This window comes from Ictidomys tridecemlineatus, chromosome 5 (assembly GCF_052094955.1).
Source record: "Ictidomys tridecemlineatus isolate mIctTri1 chromosome 5, mIctTri1.hap1, whole genome shotgun sequence".
In the NCBI taxonomy this organism is placed as follows: Eukaryota; Metazoa; Chordata; class Mammalia; order Rodentia; family Sciuridae; genus Ictidomys; species Ictidomys tridecemlineatus.
Genome location: NC_135481.1, coordinates 141,005,047 through 141,030,520, shown reverse-complemented (window position 1 = coordinate 141,030,520; position 25,474 = coordinate 141,005,047). Strand labels below are relative to the sequence as shown.

General features: G+C 43.9%; 1 protein-coding gene across 4 annotated transcripts in view; it reads right to left on the bottom strand.

The window, feature by feature from the left end:
• The window catches only part of Slco3a1 (solute carrier organic anion transporter family member 3A1), a 381,072-nt gene that overhangs the window by 315,849 nt on the left and 39,749 nt on the right, over positions 1–25,474 (bottom strand). For all 4 annotated transcript variants that reach the window (XM_078051215.1, XM_078051216.1, XM_078051214.1 and 1 more), the window contains exon 2: positions 552–1,017. In XM_078051215.1, coding sequence (XP_077907341.1) covers positions 552–1,017 — 466 coding nt within the window. The remainder of the gene's footprint in view (positions 1–551; positions 1,018–25,474) is intronic.

The following is a 25,474-nucleotide window of genomic DNA, read 5'->3' as shown; positions in this document are numbered from 1 at the left end:
ATCCTTTATCTCTTCCTAAATATCCAGTTCCTGCCCATATCCACATTATTGTAAACATTTATCAGAAATTACCAACTTTGAATTATACCAAATGCCAGCAATGAACCCTCCTTTTGAGCTAAAAAAAGAACACTGCCCAAGAGATTGTTTTAATTGGTGACTAAGAGTAAACAGCTCCCTGCGGCTCCCCCACCCCACAACATAGACACACACAAAGATAAAATACCAAAACTTTCCCTGGTCATGTCTTCCCATGTGAAGTCTGTTAAGGCTCCAACGCAGTGGGGCTAAATTATGCACATGGGAATCACCTGGGAAGCTTTAAAAAAAAATGCTCCACCCTAGGTTACACCTTGGATCAACTAACTACACTATAGAATTTTGGGGAGAGGATGGACAACCCCAGAATCAGTATTTTTCAAACCCTGCAGATGTGCAGACAAGACTGAGAATCAATGCCCCAGCAATACCAAAGTACCTGGCCGACTTTTGTCCCAAAGGTCAACACACTCTGGTTGCGAGTGCACACACCCAGCAGGGGCAGCTCCTACCTATGTAAAGCGAGGAGTCCTTCCTCCGCACATGGTCGTCGATGTAGGAGACCCCCAGGGGCTGCACGGGGGTAGCACCGATGCCCAGGAGCACCTGGGCCCCAATGAGCAGCAAGTACATCATGTTGGTGGCCGTCCTGTTGCGGCAGATGAGGTCAGGGTCGGGCCCCTCGTCGCCACCTGAGCCGTTGGCAGCGCAGACGTCGCGGCCCTCAGCGCCCCAGCGGATCTCGCCAGCCTCGTACTTGTACTGGTGGGTCAGGAACTCTGGCAGGGCAGAGAGCAGTGCGCCCAGCGCCATGACGATACCACCGCAGCCGATGAGGCGAGGGCGGTGTCCGCGTGCCCCGAAGTAGCTCACGAAGAGGATGAGCGCCAGGTTTCCAATCTCGAAGCTGCTGGCGATCACACCCACGTCTGCGCTCTGCAGGTTGAACCTGCGCTCCAGGGTGGTCAGGACGCTCACCTGGGAGAGGTGAAAGGACATTTCAAAGCCCATCCAAACAGTCACCAAGGGGGCAGCCTCTCTGCCCTTCCTGGACCCTCCCACCCACCTGACATTGGTACCGTTACAAAAAGGCAGATGGAAACCCAAAGAACCAGAAAAAAAAAAATATTTACTGAGTATGATAACCCCAATTCAATGGTTAAAAATTCACTTTCATAATAGCAAGGCCGTTTTCTGGGCGCCTGTTTGCACCTTGAGAGGTTCTCTAATTTCCCTATCCCAGGTGCTTCCACCACTTAGAGCCCATGAAGTTCAAAAGAAGCCCTAAAGTCCACAGTATGCACCTTTAAAAGGAGCAAAGTTACAAAACACTCACTTGACAAGAGATTCCCTATGCATGTAACCTATGCAAATGCTCGCTATACAGTTCATGCTGGGAGACAACAGAAGTACAGGCTCTTTCAGGAGGTCTTTGCAAAGCCTAAGCAAAATGAATAAACAAAAACCTAAATGGCAAATAGACAAACTAGATTATCTCAGGATAATTATTAGTTCTGCTTTCTTCTGGGAATTTCCACATGATGCACGTTTCTCTAAAGGCCATCAGGTAAACACACTCCTGACTATTCTAAACACTACAGCCCTACCAAAGACCTTCAGATGCAGTATTTTTATGGTTTTCCCACCTTTGTATTCTTGTCTGCTCTACATTTAACAAATATTTACTGAATATTTGCTGTTTGCCTGGCAATGCCCTAGACACAAAGGATGGGGAAAATGAGAAAGAGGCACCTGGCTTTGAAAGGCCACCTAACAGGAAGGTATATGTGTGCCCAAATTGACTGGAGGCTCCATTCCTGAAGCAAACCTCACACTGGGGACCAAGCAGAGAAGCCATTTTTATGGAGTTTCTTAAGGGACAAGGAAGATGAGCAAGAATCCCTCTCCTTTGCAAGTTCCATGAAGGGTATTACAGGAAATTCAAGCATCCCTGCTGTGGGAGATGGCCTCCAATCAAGGCCCTCATGGGCAGGGAAGAGCACTTTAGGCAAAAGAAAGGGCATGAGCCAAAGCCAGCAGCAGCAGTACAGAATGGAGAATCACTGGAAGGGGGGTTGCAAGCAACCGTCATGAGGAACTCAAGCTATCCCGAGCCATGTGCTAGAAAGAATGCACATCATGGAGGGAGAAAAACCTGGTAAATCTCTGCTGTTTCCTTAATAAGCTCTATGGCCTCAGTCACATTACTTAATCTCCCCCAGCCCTGATTCTGTAAAATAGGAATCATGGCATCCACCTGGCGAGACAGGTGTGACAATTAGAAATAATGTATGTGAACTCTGTTGGTTCCATTGGTTGCAGGAGCATATAGAGAGACAGACAGCAAAGCACAATGGGGACCAGCAGGCCAAATCAGGGCTCTGGCTGGACCTCCTGGGTACACCCTGACTCTGGGTGATTTTGGCCAAGTCACTCTGGACTTTAGCTTTCCCATCTGTAAAACAGGGGATAACCATGTAACCTCCCAGGGCTAGAGCCAAGAATAAGCCATGCATATGTGTAAATGTGAGGTGAGCATTAACTATTACTATTATCACCGTTATGCTCATTTAACTGTGAGCACCAGGGAGCATCCAAGATTTTTAAAGAGCCTAAGGGTCTCACCCAGTATGGCCAATGGATGCTGGAAGAATGAAGAAATGAATGTCAATAGAGAAAAGAGCTGAGCTATTAATGGAGGAAGGGGAAAGAAAAGACCCCCACAAACACAGCACCAATGGAAATAAACAGAAAAAGATGTGAGAAGCATTTTAGGTGCAGAGTTGTATATTATAGGCAGACAGGGCTGGGTTGGTTGACCAATTAGGTATGTGCTGCTAAAGCAAGGCAGGAAAAAGAGTCACAAGGAGCTAGCTTCCCTCCCAAAGTAGAAACAGGGACACATCTGTAAACATCCATGCATACCCAACCTCCCTGCAATGTCCATACACATACACCTATGCACATTTGTGCACCTGTGAAGGTCAGTATGTCTCTATTTACCCTTACTTTTAAAAGACCAATGTAAAGAGCCGATTCCTCTTTGCCTTCTTTTCAACCATTCACATTTAAACTGGATCCTTTAGCCCAATGGTTCCCAGCCCCACCTGAAGATTGAAAGCAGCTGGGGAGCATTGACAACTTCAGGTATATGGTCTCTGGAGGCGTTTCTGTTCCAGTTGGTCCAGGGAGCAGCCTGGGATCCTGGGGTATTGTTAAAGCTCACCAGCTGATTCTAACATGGCTAACATAATGACACATTGTGGGGGTTTCACTGTCAGCACTGATAGTGGGCCAGCACTACAGAGGTCTAACATCTACGTACACCCTCTGTCACCAGGGTTCCAATTGAGATTTCTGTTTCCACTGTGCTTTCTAACCAAGCCAAGGCCAGGCCAGCTCCAACTCATTCAGCCCTAGTTATATGATTAGATAGTTATTTTTCAAATGCCAAGTATTTGCAGTTGTTGAAAAAAGAAGTGTAGCTGCTTCTGACCTCATCAAAATGGCTCTCAAATACACCCAACACAGGCTTCATTTATTTATTTTTTTTCTTTCCAACATAACACAAACACACACGACGGAATAAATTCTCATAGGTAGATAACACGGAAAGCAGTGTAGGACCAAAAAGGCAGGCAGTCCAAAGGCCGGGTAGGGGCCTCAGGGGATTTTATCAAGGCTTTTGTGCTGTCTTGAGAGGCACCCAGAACAGCCTAGATGCAGAAGTGAGGCCGGGATGAATCTAGGCAGAGCCACCCAAGTGTTTCAGAGCCACTTTGAGTAGTCTGATGGTGTGTTAGGTTTCTGCCCTATGATAACAGACCTGAGACAAACAACAAAAAGGAAACTTTATGGAATTCAGTCCATGGTTGCTTGGCCCTGTTGCCAGACAGGATATTATGGTGGGCAGTGTGTGGTGGAGAAAGCTGGACACCTCAGGATGGCCAGGAAGGGGGAGATGGGAGGCGGGCCAGGGTTCCAGTTTCCCTTCAAGGGAACACCCCCAATGATCCCCCTTCCTCCCACTAGGCCCCACTTCCTAAAGTTTCCACCAACCCCTGATAGTGCCATGGGCTGGCAACCAAGTCTCTAATGTGTGGGCCTCTGGAGACATTTAAGATCCAAACCTGTGGATGTGCCCATCGACCTCCACCATAGGAGTGAAGGGCAACAAAGTGGGTGGAAAGACTGAAGCTCCAATTATATTTCATTTCTGCCATGAGGCATGATGACATGCACCCTAGACGGCATATCTGACACGTGACAACTGCTCCATTTCAGCAGGTGCACTCCATCATAAATCATGCAGGTGTGTTCGTTGATGATGACAGATAAGACTGGTGGGGACAGAGACAGCTGTGGGCAAAACACAAAATAATCCCGCTGGAGACAGATAACGCCTGCAGCTCTCTGCCCTGGCTCAAACCTGCTCTTTGCAGAGCACCTCCAGGAGTGACAGGAAGTAGCTGAGTCTTTCTCTCCTTGACCTGTGGCCCCTTACAGGACTCAGCGATGCCTGTCCATCACAGTTAAGTTATGCAAACATTCTGAAGTGATGCTTTGTGGATCAATTAGATCAGAGGCTAATGTCTTCACTCATTTAAAACACAATTTTCAGAAGATGGACTAATTAAGTATGCATGAGGCCATAAAAGCCACTTGTGGCTTTTATGTGGCAGTGAACAATCCGGCAATGAAGAAGCTGCATTCTAAAGGGAATGACTGTCTTTACTTAATGGGTAACAGGACTAATGGAAAACATCTTGATAATTGGAGATGAAGAGGCAGCAACTCCAGGGGGAGAAGGAAAGAGGAAATGCCCTGACCCAGGGCCAAGTAGAAATGAAGTTATTATTAAAAAGAATGAAATATTTATCCGATTTCTACTACCTTGATTCAAAAAAAATATTATTGCATTTTACAGTCTGCTGGAGCACTTGTTAAAATCATGGATTCCCCGGCCTTGAGATAATACCTGAAAGAATAAGAGGAATAAAGGGGTTTTTTTGGGGGGGGAGGGGGAATATGTTTAGTGGTATTCAGGACTGAAGCTAGGGCTTTGCACATGCTAGGCAAGCATACTACCCCTGGGCTATACCTCCAGCCCTAGCATGAGGTTTTACAGATGTCTGATGCCCTGTTGGAGCTGAATTACCCTGATCATCCAGAAATACACTCAATATCAACGTAGGGTTATGATTCTCCACTTCTAATGGCAACAAAGTCACTCCCAGAGTGCTGGGGCTCCACCTCCAGAGTTTTGTTTTGGCTTTTAGTACCAGGTATTGAAGTCAGGGATGCTTAACCACTGACCCACATTCCCAGTAACCCCCACCTTTTCTTTCTGAGACAGCGTTAGTAAGTTGGGTAGGGCCTCACTAATTTGCTGAGGCTGTCTTCAAACTTGTCATCCTCCTGTCTTGGTCTCTTGAGCCACTGGGATTACAGTGGCTCCACACCTGGCACCCCCCAGAGTTTTTGATTCATCAGGCCTGGGTAAGACTGAGAAGGTGTTTGACTGGCTTTCCTTCCTTCAACCATCCTGGCCCCATTTAGAAGATGAAAGGGTTTGATTTGACATGAATGGAAAATAATTCCTCCTCATTTGCAGTTCATGGAGACAGTTCCCACCTGTGGAACGCATTGGATGGCTCACCTTTGAGGGTCTGTGCATCATGCTCAGGCCAACTACATGGAGGAGTGCTTAGCTGCAAAAAAAGGACTTTGGACCATGTTGAAATATGTACTGTAGTGCAGGACGTACCTGGAAGCCATGGGCAAGTGCATAGGAACCATTCCTCATCTTTAAAAGGAGCAAAGTTACAAAACACTCATTTGACAAGAGATTCTAAAGGTCAGCGGTGGCAGCTCCAAATTGCCTCCCAAGAGATGTGCCCACATTCTTACAATGGCTTGGGTGGTGGAGCTGAGGTCTGGGCTGGAGTCACCTGGGGAATTTTAAGAAAACAGTGCCTGCTCCAAACTTCACTAAGACTGATGAAATGTATGAGAGGTAGGCCTGGGCATCTATATTTTCAATGTTCCCAGGTGACTGTAGCACCTAGGCAGGTGGAGGAGTATGCTTGCACACGGACCTGTGTGTGCACACCGCAGAGGGTTGTGGATGCAAGGATGTCCACAACACTGCCACCTACTCTAATCAGTGGAGTTTTGTAGCAGGGGAGCCTGGAGTTCCAACCTGGCTTTGAGGACACTTGGTCAAATCAATCCTTCTGAGTCTGTTTCCACACCTGTGCCCTGGATACAACAGTAAGTACTCCTGTTGACTGACACGAGAACCAACACTTCTGGGCCTTAGCTCATGGCCTGACAGCAGATCCCAAGAGGCTTGGTGTGTGCTACTCTCAACTAGCATCAGCTCTGCATGGTTCGAGTCAGGGAACCCTGTGTGTGGTCTCTCGATCAGTGACTTATCTTTCACACAGGGAATAATGCTTGAGTAACTCCTAAAGCCAATTAATATTCCACCCCTGCAAGAAACCAGTCAAATGAGCTCCCTTTCCTTAAAGGAGCTAGCCTGACATCTTCCTGTGGGAGCTGTGTCTCCTTTCCCAAGTAGAAAGCCCTGCCTGCCTGTTCCCCCACGTGACTCCATTCCCTTTCCATCTTCATCTTGTCAAAAGAGCATAGTGCCTGAGATCACTGTGAGCGCTAATGAGGTCATGCATCAGAGCAGCTGGCACACAGTAGGTACACATTAAAGAGCTAGTCTCATCATTGGTGGGCTTGGTCTTTGTGAGTTCTACAGCTTCAAATTCAGTTCCACACACCTAAGTGCTGCTCTGTGGGTGGAGCAAGAAACCTGTGATTATGAGACATCTGTGGAGAGCAGAAGGAAAAAAATCCAGTAACACAGCCTCCAACAGGGTCAGAGTGCCTAAGGGCTCAAGGGAATCAGAACATACGTTTGGCTGTATGTGGAGGAAAAACAGACCCGGGATACAACAAGGATAAACTAGGTTTTTAATAAATTTGGCATGGAAGGAATTATTATAACCTTCCAGAAGCAAAGATCAGTAGCACCGAGGAGGCACAGTAGAGGGAGAATTTAGTTCACCTGGGAAAGGCAGGAATACTATGTGGCTTCAGAGCACTATGCATAGTCTTTAAGACTTGAGTTGGCTCTTGATTTGGAGGTCAATGGGGAGCCAAGGGAAGTTCTTGAGCAGGAATGCCCCTCCATGATAACACAGCATGGAGTAAGGAGAGACTGCTGAGGTACCTATCATGAAGTCCCGATAAGAAATGAGGCTTTAGCATGTTATTGTTGGTACGACATCAAGATGACTACCTGTGTGAGAGATGTCTCTAAACTCAAATTTTATAGACCTGGCAGTTGACAGGAGGCATGGACTAAAGAAGGGCCCCTTGTCAGGGAGCAAATGCTAACAACAATCCAAGAGAAGTCAAGCTCATGGTAGTCTTACAAAAGACCTGTAGTTCCTCCTCCCAGAGTTTCCTGGCCAGAGTTTAGCACACTTTCTGTAAAGGGCCAGACAGTACATATTTTAGACTTCCAGGCCATATGATCACTATTCAACTCCACCATTATAGCATAAAAGCAGCAGCACTTATAGACAACACAGATGGCAGTGTTTCAATAAAACTTTATTTATAAAAATCAGGCAGTGGGCCAGACATGGTGGCCTACAGACCTAAGCAGAATGTTAAACCTCTGTTCTAATAGTTCTCCATCAATTCACCCCAGGAAATCACATTATTCCTTTGGTAATAAAAACACAAAACCACTGAAAACAAGTTTATGAAGCACTCTTGTTACTAAAGGACACATACAGAGTCATGCTAGGTACAACATTAATGCCAGTTCGTGGTGGTGTTTTAATCCTACAAAAGCCATCTGCAAGATAACTTGAGTTTGTGGTCTGACATGCCAAGGATATATCTTCTGATAGTGAAATAGGGGGAAGGGGCTTAACTCCATAAGCCCAGAAATCATTTCCCTATGATGAAGCAGCAACAGCAATTTCATCAGCTGAGTGAAGCCCACTCTATGTTTCTGTTTTTCATCTAAAGAGTAGCTCCTTGGAGCGAGTGATTTAATGCCCCAGGGGAACAGTACACAAAGCACATTCACTTGTGAATTGCAGGATCCCAGGTTTGCAGAAGCAGGTCACAGAGGACAGCAGGTGCAGCCTCTTATACTTGCTGTGGTGGCACACAGCCCCGCTCCTGCTTCCCAAGTTCACCAGGAAAGAAAGACAGTCAAAGCTGCTTTATTTCTGGGATGACTTGGCCCATATTAGGCCCAGAAAAGTTGGAATAAATGGGTATGGTCTTAAAGCTTTATTTTTTTTTTTTAAGCAAAGTAAGAATTATGTGGAGGATCCTTTAGACATTGATTCTGGTCTCCAGCATATGTCAAAAGCATCACTGATAACAAGTTTATAAAGCACTCCTGTTGCTAACATGGAAAATTCATTCTTGGCAGTTTTGGTGTAAGTTTATTTTGTTTTTTAATCCCATGGAAGTAATTTCAAAACAAGTCCCATTTCTTATCTGATGTTCCAAGGATATGTCTTCTCATAGCGGGGGTTAGCAATGAAACACATGCAATTTGAGAACCTTACTGTAACTGTGTAACACTAAGCACGGCACTTAGCCTGCAGTTCCCCTTCCAGTCTATAACATGGAGGTGACAATTCCAGCCTTACATCTTGTCATGAAGTTCCAATGGAGAAATGCTCTGCATGGTGGATGCTGGGACAGCAGGTGTGCACACAGCTGCACATGGCTTTTCCCTTTGTTGCAGCAGAATCCTGAGCTACCTGCTCTCCCATGGGCCACTTCTGTATCACCCTCTGTATCTGGCTTTTTTAGGAGCACTATCGTTTTCTCTAATCACCTTGAATGAGAGTGACAGCCTCAGCCTGCCCGTCTTAAGGCCTCCATGGTCTCGGAGACTCTATCTCTGCTGTGTCCTGTACTTTCCTCTACTTCATTATTTGCATCTTCGGACCATTTCCCTCTCTACAGCCCCTAGTTTCTCTCATCTCTCCTCTCCTGCTTGTCTTCCCTAAATGGCCTTAAAGTACAACATTGGCAGGTTTGGTTGTTTTTTTTTCCCCAAATTATTCCTTGTATCCAGTGAATTTTCATGTTCCAATTTATTCTAATTGTAACATTTTATAATTCTCTTCTTTAAAAATCACTCCATGTAATTGCTTCAAGCTTAAAAATCTCTCATTGATTTTTCTCTGTAGCTCTTTGCTCTATCATGGAAAAACAAAGGCTCCCCATCCCTACTGGGTAGAGTCAACTAATAGAATGTTCTCCCACTTGGTACCTGAGCTTTAAAGTCATTAACAGATATCCTGGCATCAGGCCGACTCTTATTAATAGTTTGTGTTTAGCACCTTTCACAAAACAACTGAGACACTGTTCCAATTCACAATTTACATGGTGCCAGATCTCTTTTATTAGAGAAATCCAAGAACAAAAGGGATTAAATGATTTCCTCAGCAGTCAACTAAAAAGTATAGAGGACCAGACATGGTCTTAAGAAAGATTTTAGTCTAACACACTAACAAAATCTATGCATACACATATACACCCTGGGCAGAATTGTTTTCACTGAATCAGCCTTCGGAATATGCTCTAGGGCCCTGGCTTACTGTCAGATGAATTGAAAAACCCCACAGTGAGTACCTATGCTGTGTGCCTGGCTCTGATCCAGAGGCTGAAGATGCAAAGTTTGTTAATATTCTATCCCCATGTTGGCCCTGTGTAATCGAGATGCCAAGGTAGAAATAAGCAATGATCATAAAGGGTAAACAAAGTTTCTCTACACCATAATAAAGAGAAACTTACAGTCAGTATCCAAAGAAATAGCACAGTAAGTACCCAGCAATGAGGAAGGGAAGCCGCATGGGGGAGACTCTGGAATGGGGGCACCATTAGTTATAGTTACATCGAACATATATTAATTATTTAAGCCAAGTACAGAACTGAGTGCTTTACACACACTAGCAGGTGTATTCTATACTGATTCAACAAGGTGCTTAATATTACCATCCCAATCACACCCATGAGGAACCTGAGCAGGGAGAAGCCCATGAAGACCCCAGGGATCCCAGAGCCCCCAAGTGATCAAACACTGTGCCCCTGCTTCAGTGAGACAGCCTGGATCCAAGTGGGAAGGCTAAGGGAACAATCAGGCAAGCAGACAGGCCCCAAGCAATTAACAACCAAACTTGCTATTAAAAAAAGGAAAAGTTAGTTATTATTTAAAACATTATGTAGGAATAAATGAGGGCACATGTAATTTGTATAGCTCTGGGTTAAACAAAGATAAATAGCTTTCTTTACCACAAAATTTATGACAGTTTTCCAAATGGTAATGTTCATTGTCTATTATCCATCAAAAGTATAATTATGTAGCATATTCAGAAATTCCCTTGAACTTGGAATATTTTTTAGAATTTTTTTTTTAGAAAAAGTAGGCATTCCTTAAAAACGTGTGTGTGTGCGTGTGTGTGTGTGTACATGTGTATTTTCAAGGCTGATCTTAGAAATGTTTTTAATCAAGTGCTAGAAAAAGCTCTACCTCTCATAGGTACTAATTCTTATTTCCAGTTTTATTTTTCTTTTTTGCTTTGCTTACTAGGAATCTCATATGGCCCTACTAGAGTAATAGTTTGATACGTCAGGGCTAAGCATATGCATTTCACTTCTTCTTCTTCTTCTTTTTTATATTTATTTTTTGGTTAGACACAATACCTTTATTTTGTTTAAATTTAGTTTTATGTGGTGTTGAGGATTGAACCCAGGGCCTCGCACATGCTAGGCGAGCACTCTACCTCTGAGCCACAACCCCAGCCCCTCATTTCTTCTTCTTGAACTCAAATTCTACTTGTAATTCCACAGAAGTAAGTTGTTTACAAACTGCTTCCACCAGGCTTGGGTACAAAAGTCACTGTATTAAAATTCTTCAAGAGCAACTTACCACACAGGTCATACCAAGCTTTATCAGACAGGTTAAATCCTAAATACCAAGATAATCTACTTCCACATAATTATATTCTCTTTTGGAAATGAACCCCATAAATAAGCTGATAAGAAAATAAGACAGTTAGCAGAGCTTGTGCATCCTGGTATAAGATAAACACAGGTCAGAACAAAAGAGCACCTGCTTATGTGCAGCATTAAAAAGCTTCTAGAAGAATAAGGATGTCTAATTTTGTGTCAAAGCTGTGAAAGAAATAACCACACACATCAAGAGCTCACCTTGTCCACCTGTCCACACCAGCTCACTGCTCTCATTTGTCTGTCAATCCTTCCCATTATTTGAGTGTATCTCAGGCCAAAATACCCTCGGCTTCACCTGAGACATAGTGCTTGATGGCAGGACCAAATAGACAGCACTGCAAAAGTGGGTGTTGCTGATCCAGCCTCTTTTCCACAGTCAGCTGGAAGGAACCCAAAACCCACAGGAGTGAAGTCACATACCCAGGATCACACTCCTGTCAATGACAGGGAGGTCTCCTGACACCCAGTCCAGCTTTATGCCCCCCATGTTAGAAGAAAAGTAGACACGTTGCTACTTGGTTCTACTCCTTCATGAGTCAGTTTACTATTTCTTGGGTGCAGGTTACAAGTTCAAGGTGTTAAAAATGCTGTACCAATAGGTACCAAAACAAGAACCCAAACATGTGCTTATAACTGAATACAGAAGTGGAGAGGTTAATATCAGTGCATGATGTGACTAGAGTACCTCTTCCTGCTGCAGCTGGATGTGGAGAATCCTCTCCAGAGGAAGGGTTAACAGAGGGCGTGCCAGCTAACTCCACTGCTCTGGACCTCGGGTTAGGCAGAACAGAAAGGCAGGATATGGTAAAGGAAAGCTGCTCAGCCATGGCAGCCAGGAAGCAGAGAGAGACAGGAGCCAGGGACAAGATATAATCCCAGAAGGCATGCTCCAAGTACCTCCTTCCTCCAGCCACACCCTGCCTGTCTACAGTTACCATCTAGTAGTCCATTCAAATTATTAACCCATGAAATGGATTAATCCACTGATGAGATTGCAGCTCTCATTGCCCAAAAGCCAGACCTCTGAACCTTGCTGCACTGGAACCGTGCTTTCAGCATATGAGCATCCATGGGGACATTACAGATCCAAACCATAAAAGAGCATATATGCAGAGGGGTGCCCACCTTACCACCACCCAGGTAAGAGCAGCCCCCTCTCTGGCTCAACACAGATCCCTCTACCTACACTCTCCCCTACCATCTCTAAAAAACATTCTCCATCAATGCTGTGCCCTAGTTTCTTCCTCTTCACTCCCACCCACCTCCCCTGGCTCCATTCCTACCCTATCCACACACTTGCCCCACTCTCACCCAAGTAAAAACAACTTCAAATCAGAAATCCCCTTTCTCGTTATTGCCATCCTCCTCCTTTCCTTCTAACAAGCATTATCAAGAAAGTCCCCATTTGCTGGGCACAGCTCCCTGTTTCCTATGCTGCCAACTCCATGCAGGGTTGGCATTCCTCATTTCTATCACTGCCATGCTGTGGCCACAGGAAGCTGCTGTTGATAAAGAATCCCAATGACCTCCAACTTCTTTGATTGTTATTTTCCTGTCCTCATGATATCAGGTTTCTCTGTGATCTCCAGCATAGCTGACCACTCTCTGTTATGACAGGTACAACTTAGCTGTCACCGATTCTTTCCCGACCTCCCGTGTATGCCCTCTCCTCCTCCTCTTCTCTTGTTTCCTATGGCTAGAATTCCCCAAGGTGACATCCAACAGTACATCCTGATATTTTTCTGTCTCCTACATACTTTTGACACCCAATCTTTCTTGCTCTCTGGCCACCCTGCACCTCTGTGCCCCAAACACCTGTAGCGGATGATGACAGGCCCTCTACCTCGAGGTAGTAATGGCACCAAGACTCTTCTGATCCCAGGACAGACCTCTGCTCTTCTCAGCCTTCTTCCATGAACATTAGCACCTCACCAACCTCTGCACAGACCCAGGCTCCAGAACTCAGGTAGTCAGCCCAAGGTTCCCATCCAGGTGGTATCTGGTCTTCCCAGGGCGTCCACTTTCCTGTCTCACCTCATCCCATCCACTCCCCACTCAATCCTCATGAGTTATTCCCCCACTTAAAACTCTCTAGTGATACGCTCTGCCAATTGGAAAAGTCCGTTCTTTGAGGTGACGGATCTGCTGTGATCCCGCCATACTCTGCCCCTCTGGCCTCCCTTCTACACCAAATAGTATTTGTACTTTGTTACACTGGCCTGGATCTTCCCCCAGCCCAATCCCACTTAGTTTGGAAATCCCGATTTACCCAGCAATAGGCTGCTCACATCCTTCCTCCTCCTCCCAGAAGGCTTCTCTGCCTTCATATTTTCCCCATGGTACAATACAGACCCCCCATACAGTGGTCACTATTTTAACACATCTCTTGTCCCTCATGGAGGCTGAGAGCCCCTTGAGGACAAGTATTGTCTTGTCATGTCTGGGACCCTGCTCCAGAGCATAGAGCTGAACACATGATGGCTAAGCCAGGTGGCTGCATACAGCAGTGCAGGACATACACCATTCAGAACAAAGGCACCCCTCTGAGATGCCTTTGTTCTGAACACTCCATTCACCCCAGCTGCATCCACTGAAGGAAAAGCCACCAATGTCTCACTCCAAGTTATGGCTCTTTATGGGTGAGAAACAGTGAATGCCTAGTGAATGTCCATAGTCAATCCCCTGCCCTCCCACCATGACCCAGTGGTCCCTCCTCTTTGCACAAGTACCTAAGTCAGCATCTCAGCCAAGTTGCTCTGTTTGCTCCTGGATGTGCAGGATGTCAGGGAACTTCTAAAATGGTGGTGGTGGCTATGCTAATTAACTGCTTGGAAATGCAAGCAAGCTGGTCTCAAATTCAACAGTGCCTGTGAGCAAGCACTAAGCCTTGTGACAGTTCCTGAGGGAAGAAAAACTCACCAACCAACCTTTAGCCTCAACAAGGCACCAGGCCATCTGTTCCTGGGCTCCCCTGCTGTTTTTCCTCCTAGCACCTGCAGTTACTCTGAGAACTGCCCGCATGTCCTCTGAATGTCAAGTGTCACTTAGTAAAAGTGATGGGAAGGTCAGATGAGCTGATTATGTGCAAAGCATCAGACCAATGACTAGGTGCCCAGGAAGACAGTCTCTGCCCTCACTGAACCAATGAAAAAAGTTAACAAGACAGCATTTCCAGTACCGGACACTGTTGTTATCACTCAACATACATTAACCCATTGCACTCTCCTTAGGTAGGTCCTATTGTTATTCCAGTCTACAGATGAGGAAACTGAGGCTCCAAGGCTCAAGGTGTAGTAATTTGCCCAGGTCTTGTAGGTAGCAATGGACAGGACCAGGCCTCAAGCCAAGGCAATCCGGAGCCAGAGTCCATACTTTTAACTGGTATACAATTTTTCCTCTCTAGAAGGTAGGAAAAGATTATGTGGCTGGAATAGCAATTTGAGAAGCTTGGAAAATATTTTCATCAAAGAATAATGATAAAACTGGACCAGATTATTAAAAATTACCATTTCAAGTCTCAGGAAATAGACTAAAAGCATACAACTAACTGAGCATTTATTCATGAACAACTTCTGAACAAGAGGGGTGAGAACTAGTGGGAATCTGGTTCTTGCCTTCTCTTCAGCACCCCACCCCGGTTGAAGGCTGGCATGGTAGTTCTACCCCACAGGGCTGGTCATGCAAACCAGCCACCCAAGGGAATTCACTTTGTTTGCAATAGAACATGAACAACTACACACTGAGTGATATCATACCAAGATTGATAGCAATAAAGAAGGAAATCTTCCTCATCTCCCCAGAAGTTGTGGTCCTGGCTAGGGCAACCAACAGACTGACAGACTAGACAGAAATTTAAGAGAAAGATTAGCCATAAGGGTCTCTACATCTCTGGTTGACCAGAAGATCATGCTCAAATGCTAGAGAGAAGGGAGACTTTCATTCTTGGTTGACAATAAGTCTGTGTGCACAGACAGAAGACAGGCAAAAGGGTCCAGAAGAAAGTACTAGCTGCCTTGACGTTGAATTCAATCCTAGTGGTCGTGGCATTTGAACAGAAACTCTGACCAATCACTGACTACATGCACACAGAGGCAAACCCTGTAAAGTCACGCTTAAAAATAAATAATTTAAAACATGAATAAAAACAAAAATCTGAACCAAGATACAAGTAGCCATATACTAAAGATTCCCTGGATTTAGTCTAGGCAAGTAATTAAACAAATCACCACAACAACTAACCTTCAGGGATTTGAGAACCAAATTCATAAGTGCCAGAGGATATGATCTTAAATGTCCAGTTTTCAACAGAAAATTAAAAGATGGGCAACAAACAAAAAAAAATGTGGTCCTTAGCAGACAGGAAAGAAAAAAAACCAATCAAATGAAATTAATCTCAGAGGAGACCTCAACATTGGACATCAAGGACTCAAAGCACCTATAACAAATATGTCCAAAGAACAACAGAAATCCATATTTAAAGACAAATATCAGCATGATGATAATAACAAATAAAGAATCTTAATAAAGATAAAAAAGGAACCAAATGGAAATTTTGGAGTTGAAAAGTACAATGAAGAAAAGATTCTTTATGGAAGCTCAGTATCAAATATGAGATGTTTGGAGAAAGAATCAGTGAATTTGGTGATAAATCAATATTATCCAATCTGAAGAACAAAGAAGAAAACTGAACAGAACCTCCAGAGACCTTTGGGATGCCATCAAGCATACCAATATACGTGAAAGAGGAGACCCATAAGGAAGGGAGGGAGAGAGGGAGGCAGAAAAATAATAATAATAATGGCCCAAAGATTCAAAATGTAATAAAAAGCATAAAACTACAGATCCAAGAAGTTCAATAAACCCCAAGTTGGAAAAACACTAAAAGATCCATACCTAGAAAACAGTCTTTTATAAGGCACCAGAAAATACTGAAAGCAGAGAAGGGGTGGGAGAAGACACGTCAATACCAGGGATCCTCCATTAGATTAACAGCCACTTTTCATCAAAAACAACTTAGGCCAGAAAACAGTAGAATGATGTATTTGAAGCACTGAAAGAAAAATCTGTCAACCAAGAACAGTAGTCAGCAAAACTATCGTTTGAAAATGAAGACAAAGAAAGCTGTTCCTAGAAAATTAGAACAGAGAATTTTCACTGCTAGTAGATCTTCCTTGCACAGAATACCAAAGGAACTCCTTCAGGTGGAAAGAAAATGACACCTACAGGAAGTCACACATACATTAAGAAATAAAGAACACCATAAAAGTTAACCATGTGGGCAAACACAAAGGCTACATGCATGTAATTTTCCTCTTTATTTAACTTATTTTAAAGGCATGTGATTGCACAGAAAAATAGCACAACATTCACAACATGAATAAATATACCAAACATGACAATCATAACACAAGAGAGGGGCAAGAAACAGAGCTAGATTGGAATAAATTTCTGTATTCTACAAGAATTCAGTTACCACTGATCTAAAGGAGACCTTGATAACTAGGTATATCCCTAAGAAAATAATTCAAAACATAAGGAACAAAGAAAGTAAAATATTTAACACAATAAAGGCAATAAAAGAAGGAAGAGAGGAACAAAAATGAATGTGACAGAAAACAAACCACAAAAATGGCAGATGTAAAATCAACCACATCACCCTAATAACAGAGCCCAAAATACTTGAAGGAAATATTGACAAAAAGAGAAACAAAATGATTCAATCCTAACAGTTGGAAAGGTTCATATTCCACTTAAGAACAAAACAAAAACAAGCTGGGCATAGTGAATCACAAAGTTTGAGGCCAACCTGAACAACATAGCAAAGCCCTAAGCAACTCACAAGACCCTATCTCAAAACAAAAAAAACAAAATGGTCTGAGAATGTGGCTAAGTGGTAAAGTGCTCCTGGGTTCAATCCCTAGTTCCCTCAAAAAACAAATGATAAAAACAACTTCACAGAAAACCAGTAATGACAGAGATGACGTGGAAAACACCATCAATCTTACAACTCAACAATAAAATGACAGACAGCTCAATTCTTAAACTAGGCAAATAATTTGAATAGACATTTCACCAAAGAGCACAAGCACATGCCTAGTAAGCATTTGAAAAGATGTTTGGCATCACTAGTCGTAGGGAAATTCAAATAAAAATCACAATGAGATACACAATGAGATCTATCCACTAGAATATTAAAAAAAATAAAATAAAGACAACACCAGGCATTCAGCTTATGGGAATGTAAAGGAGAAAATACTTATAGTCACTTGGAAAGCAGTTGAGCAATTTCTTAAAAAGTTAAAACATATATGTACACAGGACCCAACAATTCCACTCCCAGGTGTCTGTCCAAGAGAAAAGAAAACATGTATCTATGCAAAGATTGGGAAGAGCATCACAGCCCCAAAAGTCCATCAACAGTCATGGCAGAAACAAACTGATACATCCAAAAAGCTAATACCAGCACAATCTAATAAATCCAATATTCACTAAAGTCCAACACTAAGAAGTAATATTTAGTAATGAAATTAAACTATTAACACATGCTAAGATGGCATGGGTTAACCACAAAAAGATAATGCTAAGTGAAAGAAGCCAGATGAAAAAGACTATATGTTGTATAATTCCACACATACAACATGTCCAGAAAAGGCAAAGCCAAAAAGAAAGCAGGTTTCCTGCAAGTGGGGCAAGAACGGTCAATGAGCACATGTACACTCCACAGAGTCATGAAAATGTTTTAAAACTGAATGTGATGATGGTTGCTAAAGTTTATAAATCTGTTGAAATGATTGATTAGTATACCCAGAATGAGCTCTGATGATATGTAAATTATACCTCAATAAAGCGGGAAGGGAATCAAGTATACAAATGGCCAAAATATAAGGCAGAATGTAGTAAAAGCCATAAGAAAATAGGGAAATATTGAGGGAGGTCCACAAAAGCATTCCTGGAGGAGGAACTGTTGGAGCCAGATTCCGTACACTAATAAAGCATTGATGGGTTAAGGTCAAAGAAGGGCATTCTCAGTGCAGAGAACCTATCAAGCAGATACACAGAAGTGGGACAAGCAGGGGCATGGATGGGGACACAGTGGGAACCGCACAATTGGCCAGTTCCTGCCAGTGAAGGAGGGCTGGTCAGAAAAAAGCCTGCAGAGCAGTCCCACTCTCTGGCCCTGAGCCAGCTTCTTCTCTTCAAAGCTATACTCTCACCTTGTGACCAGATGTTACAGACTTAGAGTTGCTCTGATTATTTAGGAACCACTCAAGCCATGTCCAGTGTTCCAGAAGACTCTGGGGTACATCTGAAAACCTAAGAGTTAGAATTGTGAAACCTCCTTGGGAGACCCCTATGTTATTAAGCCTCATGGGTGGCTGTCCCTACACAGCTGGAATAGCTCTTCCGCAGGGAACCCAGGAGCCTTCCCCTTCTTCACGGATTGCACTTGTCTGCTTCTTCATCCCAAGGACAGAACAGAGAATTTCCTTTCAGGCACTGTCTTGTGAATGGGTCATATAAGGCATCACAAATAAAATTCATAGCAGTAACTTTTAACCTTTTTTTTCTTTATCCACCCCTAATAGTCTTTTTACACATTTCTTCCTAATTGCCTCCCAGGAACTGTTAAAACTCCAGACATCATGTATGTCTGTTTATATATTGTATGCACACCTATGTTATCTACATAAAAAGAACAAGATTGTGCCTCCTCTGCAAGAAACTGAAATGAATAGCCCCACTGAAATCCAGGACAACTTTCTCATGCTGAAAGGCTGGAGAGCTGTCCCCCCACCCCCAACTGGGGAGACTCCAAGGAGGCTGAGCATGGAGATTGCCCCTGACAGGCCCATCTAACAGGGCCTAACTAAATCTGCATATTTATCTTCCCTGCCTTTTGTCCCATTTTGCCACTTCTTCTATTTTAAAAGCTTTCCTGGCCCTCAGAACCTCTGAAGATGCAGTTTTGAAACAGAAAGTTTCTTCTATATGACTTCAAAGCTAGCTTTGAATAAAACCTATTTCTCTACCAGTCTGACTCTAAATATTTGTGAGCCATGAGCTCTGCGGCCTAACTTATTCCCTGGGGCAGTAACAGTTACCATCCCCCCCCCAACCCACAAGAAGCAATTTCCACACACACACACACACACACACACACACACCCTCCATAGGGTTGTATCACCTCCATTAAGAATTCATGTTCTGGGGTCTCATAGTGAAGGGAAGGAGAAGACCCAATCCTCTGAGCATGACGTTAGTGTCCTGTACATCTAAGTGTCAAATTCCTTTAGCTGAACTCTTCCAAATCAATTGGAAAAGGGGAAGTGAATACAGTCTCCTTGTCCTCCAGAAGCAATTCCAGTGGCTCTAGAGACCAAGGAATAATGGAACCAGGCCTGACAAGGAGAACAATTACAGAAATGAGATGTCTTGTGTATAATAAAAGCGGGAAGCCAAGAGAGACACACTGTTTGGGGAAATTGCACAGATGAGCAGGTCTAAGATGGTGTTAGAAATTTTAGCACATAAGAAATTGCACAATCTGGAAAGACCAGGATATTCTGTTTCTAGAATGAAGGCATTATCTCGCTCGTTGGATACTCAGGACAAGGCGTTCTTAACCTCAGCAAGGAAGTGGCCACTGCATAACCTGGACCAATGAGCTGGCAGCATATTGCAATGTGCCCTGGTGACATGGGGTTGTGGCTCTGGTTTTAAATAGGGGGTTTGGTGTGTGATGGGTGGAGGCCAGGTACATCCCCTGGGAATGCCAGAGCCCGATAATGTTCATAGAGTCATACCACCTCCCTCTAACTTCATGCTTAAGAATAAGATGTACCAAGAGACACCTTCACACAAACTACGAACAACAGAAGCAAACCATGAGCATGAGCTTCCTGCATATCATGAAATTTTGAATCAAAAAACTGCATCTAAAGCAAAAATGTCTTTTCATGCTCAACTTCATCTGGCTTTCCCAGCAGTTATAACTCCTTTTCCCTACCTGCACTCCTCTTCCTCCTGACATGTGATCCACCACAGGACGCCTGAACAGAAGAAATGGGCCTTGAAATGGAAACTAAGACAGAGCCTGAATACCTCCCCAAACCTTAGCTTCATTTGCTTTTAGTTCCTTCCTTATGTCACCAATTTTAGAGGTTGTATAGCCAAGCAGTATATTCCCATTAGCTTCACCATAGATAACACCTCAGATGTAGTGCTCAGAATGGTAACAGTACCTGAGTTGCTTCTCAGGAACTTGGAGTGGCTCACATGGGTTGAAACCACCAGCCTTTGATGTGGGCCTGTATAAATGTCCAATAGGTGACTTTTTGATGTCAGAGGGCCAAAACTCCATCCTCAGAACATGCTAATATCACCATCTTCTGAACACATGTCTTAGGAAGAGCCATGAAGTTTGATTATGCATGTGCAGGCCACCAATTACTTTACTTTTCCTTACCTCCTGTTATGGTCTGAACATGAGGTTTCCCTCAAAAAGCAATGCAAGAATGTTCAGAGGGCTGGGGTTGTAGCTCAGTGGTAGAGTGCTCATCTAGCATTGGATTCACTCCTCAGCACCACATAAAAATAAATAGATAAAATAAAGGTATCATGTCCAACTACAAGTAAAAAAATTATATACATATATATATATAGATAGATAGATAGATATAGATAGATAGATATAGTTCAGAAGTGAAATGACTGGATCATGAGCAATTACCTCATCAGTGGATTAATCCATTTAATGAATTCATAATTTAAAAGGACCACTGGGTGGTAACCGTAGGCAGGTGGGATATGGCTAGAGGAAGTAGAAAACTGGGGTTGTGACCTTGGACTATATCTTGTCCCTGGCTCCCCATGGTCTCTCTACTTCTCTTTAGCCACCATGAGCTGAGCAGCTTTCCTCCACCACGCTCTTCGGACATGATGTTCTGCTTTACCACAGGCCCAGAACAATGGAGTCAGTTGACCATGGACTGAGTGAAACCTCTGAAACCAAGGGCCCAAAATAAACTTTTCCTTCTCTGAGTTATTCTAGTCAGGTATTTTAGTCACAGTGACACAAAGCTGACTAACACACCTTCTATCACCTTCACCAATGCCTCACACTGCCCTGTTTTTCTGTCCCATAAATTCCTCTAAACCCTCTCCCCTGGAAGGCAGATTTGAAATTTGCTCTACCTGTTTCTGCACACTCAGCCAACTCATAAATAAACTCACTACTTTTGCAAAATTCATCATTCTAGGGACTAACCTACCACAGTAGGATAACATGGGCCTGGTTTAGTAACACAACTGCAGGTCTTGGACTTATATCCAGTTTCAGTGCTGCCCTTGGCATGTGGCTGCCAGGGTCTGGGCTGCAGTATCCACTCGGCTTCATGCAGGAGAACAAGCTGATCCACTGGGCCGCCAGCATCCAGGGAGACCGCCTTTATCAGCTGCCAGTCCCAACATTTCTGTCAGCAGGGAAAACACCTGCAACCATATTCTGAGATAGTCAAGAGAGCAGGGATGAAGGAAACAGAAATCAGGAGAGGCTGTTGCTTTTATTTCAATGCACATGAAAAACCAGGCTAAGAGATTAGCAGGAACATTCAATTGCTTAATGGTTTTGCTTTAAAAGCAACAATTTGTATAAACAATGACAAACAGTGGCAGGAACTTACCATCCATTATTCTGAATTTTCACAACTTTCCAGATGCCGAGAGTCATTATTGTCTCCATTTTAAAGAGGAGACTAGAGACCAGAAAAGTTACACATCTTTCCCCAAGATCCCACAGCTAGAAAGTGGCAGAGACAGGATTCCAACACAGAACTGTCTGGCTCCTACGCCCATGATACCTCTCAGCAGAATCACACCTGATGTCATAGAGGCATTTTCAAAGTATAATTCTAACCATTTTCTTTAAGATGTGGCATGTCCTAATGACAAACATCATATGCAAGTCTCACCCTTTGTCACGCTGGGCAGAATGTCCCTCCACAAAGAAGAACCTCCACATGAGGCTTCTTCCTGGAATCCCCCCTCTGAGAAGCAACTGTGCCAACACTATTTTGTTGGCAGGTAAAGCAAAGTTTCTTCAGTTCTGTGACAGGGACTGTCATTCTGAGCCCTTATCCAGGAAAGAACGTGCTGGTTTATAGAGCACAGGGGGAAAGGGCACATATGCTTATGCTGGAATCATTTCCATAAACACTGGGAAGTCCCTGCCTTAATTCTAGAAGCGTGCTATGAATGGAGAATATTTCATAAGAGTTCTCTTAAACCATGTCTCTTTGTTTTTCCTTTTAGGCAATTATCTTTGGAGCTAGCTATAATTCCAGAAATGGAAGAGAAACAAATGGGAAAGGCAAACACTGGGAATTGGAGGGATTCAGTCTCCTTTAGAGAAGCAAAACCACCAACAGGCTGAGTGATTTCACCGAATAGCTTCCTATTCAAAAACAAGAGCAAGGACTGGTCATTTTGACGGAGGCTGGGAGAAGGCGGTTCAATGTTCCCCATCTACCTACTTTAAAAAATCTATGTGGGCTCTCAGGGGAAGATTTGCATTTATTAGAAGTGAAGAACAGAATAAAAATGCAAAACACCACAAGATAACTTAATAACCTGTAAAGATAAATGCCATGGTACTTGGGAACTGGAAAGATTAGTCAGAAGGAAGCTGAGCACATATCGAGTGCAATAACCCTCAATGTTTAGACTGGAGGAAGTCAAGGAAATAGCTTCAATATCTCATATCATATGAAATGGGGCAGATTATTAAGAACTACTAGAAGCTCCATGAATCAATGGCATTGGCTGAGAAACCAGATGGCAAGTCACAGTGATTTTCTCCCAGTAATCAAATGTTAGTTCCATTTACAAAAAGCTTCCATATGGAATCCTGTCTCTATAAAACACTCTGTGCTGGCCCTGAACGATCAATATGGTTGAGCTAGCCCCTTCTATACAAGGGAGTATACTCATTGCAAAACAGTCTTAAATCCTCCAACCTGGTAATCGGTTTCACTGAAAGCAGTGTTCTGCAGCAAAGAGCACCATATTAAACTTCTTGACATCTCCTTCGCCGATTCATTGTTTCATTAAGAAGCGGATCCACAGTGAGAGGCACAGCTTTGGAGTTTAAGTTGTTTGCTGATGAAACTGATCATGCCTTGGTTAACATCTCCAGTTTCCTCCCAGCTGGCACCAAGGAAATGCACTGTGGTAAAGACACAGGGGTGGATGTGTGCAAGGAGTCATACTCCTTCATGCCCTCGGGTCATTTTACTTTCAAAATGCTTCTTTGTCGTGTAAAATACATCCCCTCCAATGTAGTTCAAGAGATTGGACTTGAAGAGATTTGCCTACACTGCTACAGGCTGTAAAATAATTGCAGAGGAAATGTGTTCCCAAAGGACAGACAAAGGAGAGGAGACTTCTGTGTCCTCACAGAGCAAATTCCTTGAGTCTCTGGGGATGGTCACAGCCACATGTCACAGATGCCTATGTGGATCAGGAGCCAGGAACTCAACCTTGAGTCGTGGGAGTTCTTCCAAGCTGATAACAACCTACTCCTGCCACCTCCTTGACCTTCTGGCAAGCTGCTATTTTGTGCCTGTGTGTGTCAGAAGTCTAAATAGGATGAATGAGGACTTGCTAGGTCGCAGGGCCAATCCCCCCTAGCAGTGATATCATTTGAAAGCCTTTTAGAAATGCAAAAATCTCATACCCACCCTACCATAAATCTACTGGGTCAGATTCTGGATTTTAATAAGATTCCCAGGTGATATGCAAGGGCAGTAAAGTCAGAGAAACACTGCCTCAGGTTACATGGCTCCACATCCCCTCCTCTCCACTCCAAGGCATCACAGAGCTTGGTAGCAGCTTCCAAATGTATGATAGAAGGAAGGGAGGCTCACTCAGTGGGAATTCAATACCCAGTCTCACTGTTCAGCTGTACCTGGGGAGGAGGACATATACAAAATAGGCGTCCTTCTCCACAGCTCTCTTCTTCCTGTTCCCTTCACATAGCCAACCTGCATGTCAGAACATTCTACCAAGGTAAGTCCCCATCAGTCCACTACTCTATCTCCACTGCCACCTCCTGTATCCCGGCCGCCATGATCCTCTTCACCTGAGCTACCACCACACCCCACCTGCCTCTCCCTGTCATCCCTGCACTTCTGTCAATCAAGGAATCTCTTGATGTACCCAAGTTACATCACTGCACTGTGCTGCTTTCTTGGTACCTTCAGAGGGCTTCCCATGGACCCAGAATACAATCCTAACTCCAGATCCTAGCCTGCAAGGTGTATAAAATCCTACCTCTTCCCTCCTCCCTCACTTCCTCACCACACAAGCCACACTGGCCTTCTTCCATCTTCTACAGGCAGGTCACACCTGTTCCCAACTTAAGACAATTTGCCATTGCGACTCCCTGGGACACCTATTCCAAATCATGACTGGAATGACTTCTCACCAAACAGGCCTTAGTTCAAATGTGCCTTCCTGAGAGGATGCACCGTCTTCCCTTTCAAGCCAGTCACCATGGCTACACGCTCTCTGGTCCTAGTTACACTCAAGTAGTCCTTCCAGAAGTGTCCTATTGTGTGCTTTTATACCCTCTCTTCCTCACTAGCAGGAAAGCTCTTTAAATCCAGGACTTTGTTGTTGCTGATTACTGGAGCCTAAGAGTCACTGGTGCATAGTAGGTACAGGGTTGGGTGGACAGATGGATAAATGGATGGAAGGAAGGAAAAGTACTGGCCTGAAAGCTCCAGCCTTGTAGATCTCAGTTCTGGCTGCACGTTAATTTACTTGCATGTGTCTGAGAAATGCTAATACTATGTGTCGAGAGCCATCCATGAACTATATGTGGACCAAACTGGCATGGAAGCCCACTGAATAGGAAAACCTGGGATTTGGGAACTTCCAGTGGCAATCACACTGGGTAAGATCACCCAGATATGTGTGAATTTCTATTCAGCTCTGCCCAAAGAGATCCCATACAGCACTGGACATAAGGGTGATCAGCTGTAGCCATATAACCTCTCAGAGATGGATGTCACCTGCCAGATGCCAACCAACCTGTTGACTGCAAGACATCATGAAGCAAGACTTCACCCCTGAACCTTTTCCCTACCTTTGATGTACCCCCTTAAATAAACTACTGGAGCCTTTTTTTTTTTTTTTTTTTTGACTGTTCAGCTCCAGTTCCTGTGTGGGCTGGACCTATCAGGTGCTCTGCTTTTAAAACCTATTCTCTAACTCTGTCTCTTATTTCTTCACTAATTTTTTTCAGACTTTAATTTTCTCAGGTGGCTTATACCTTCTTGGGCAGGAGGAATACCCTGTCCAGGCT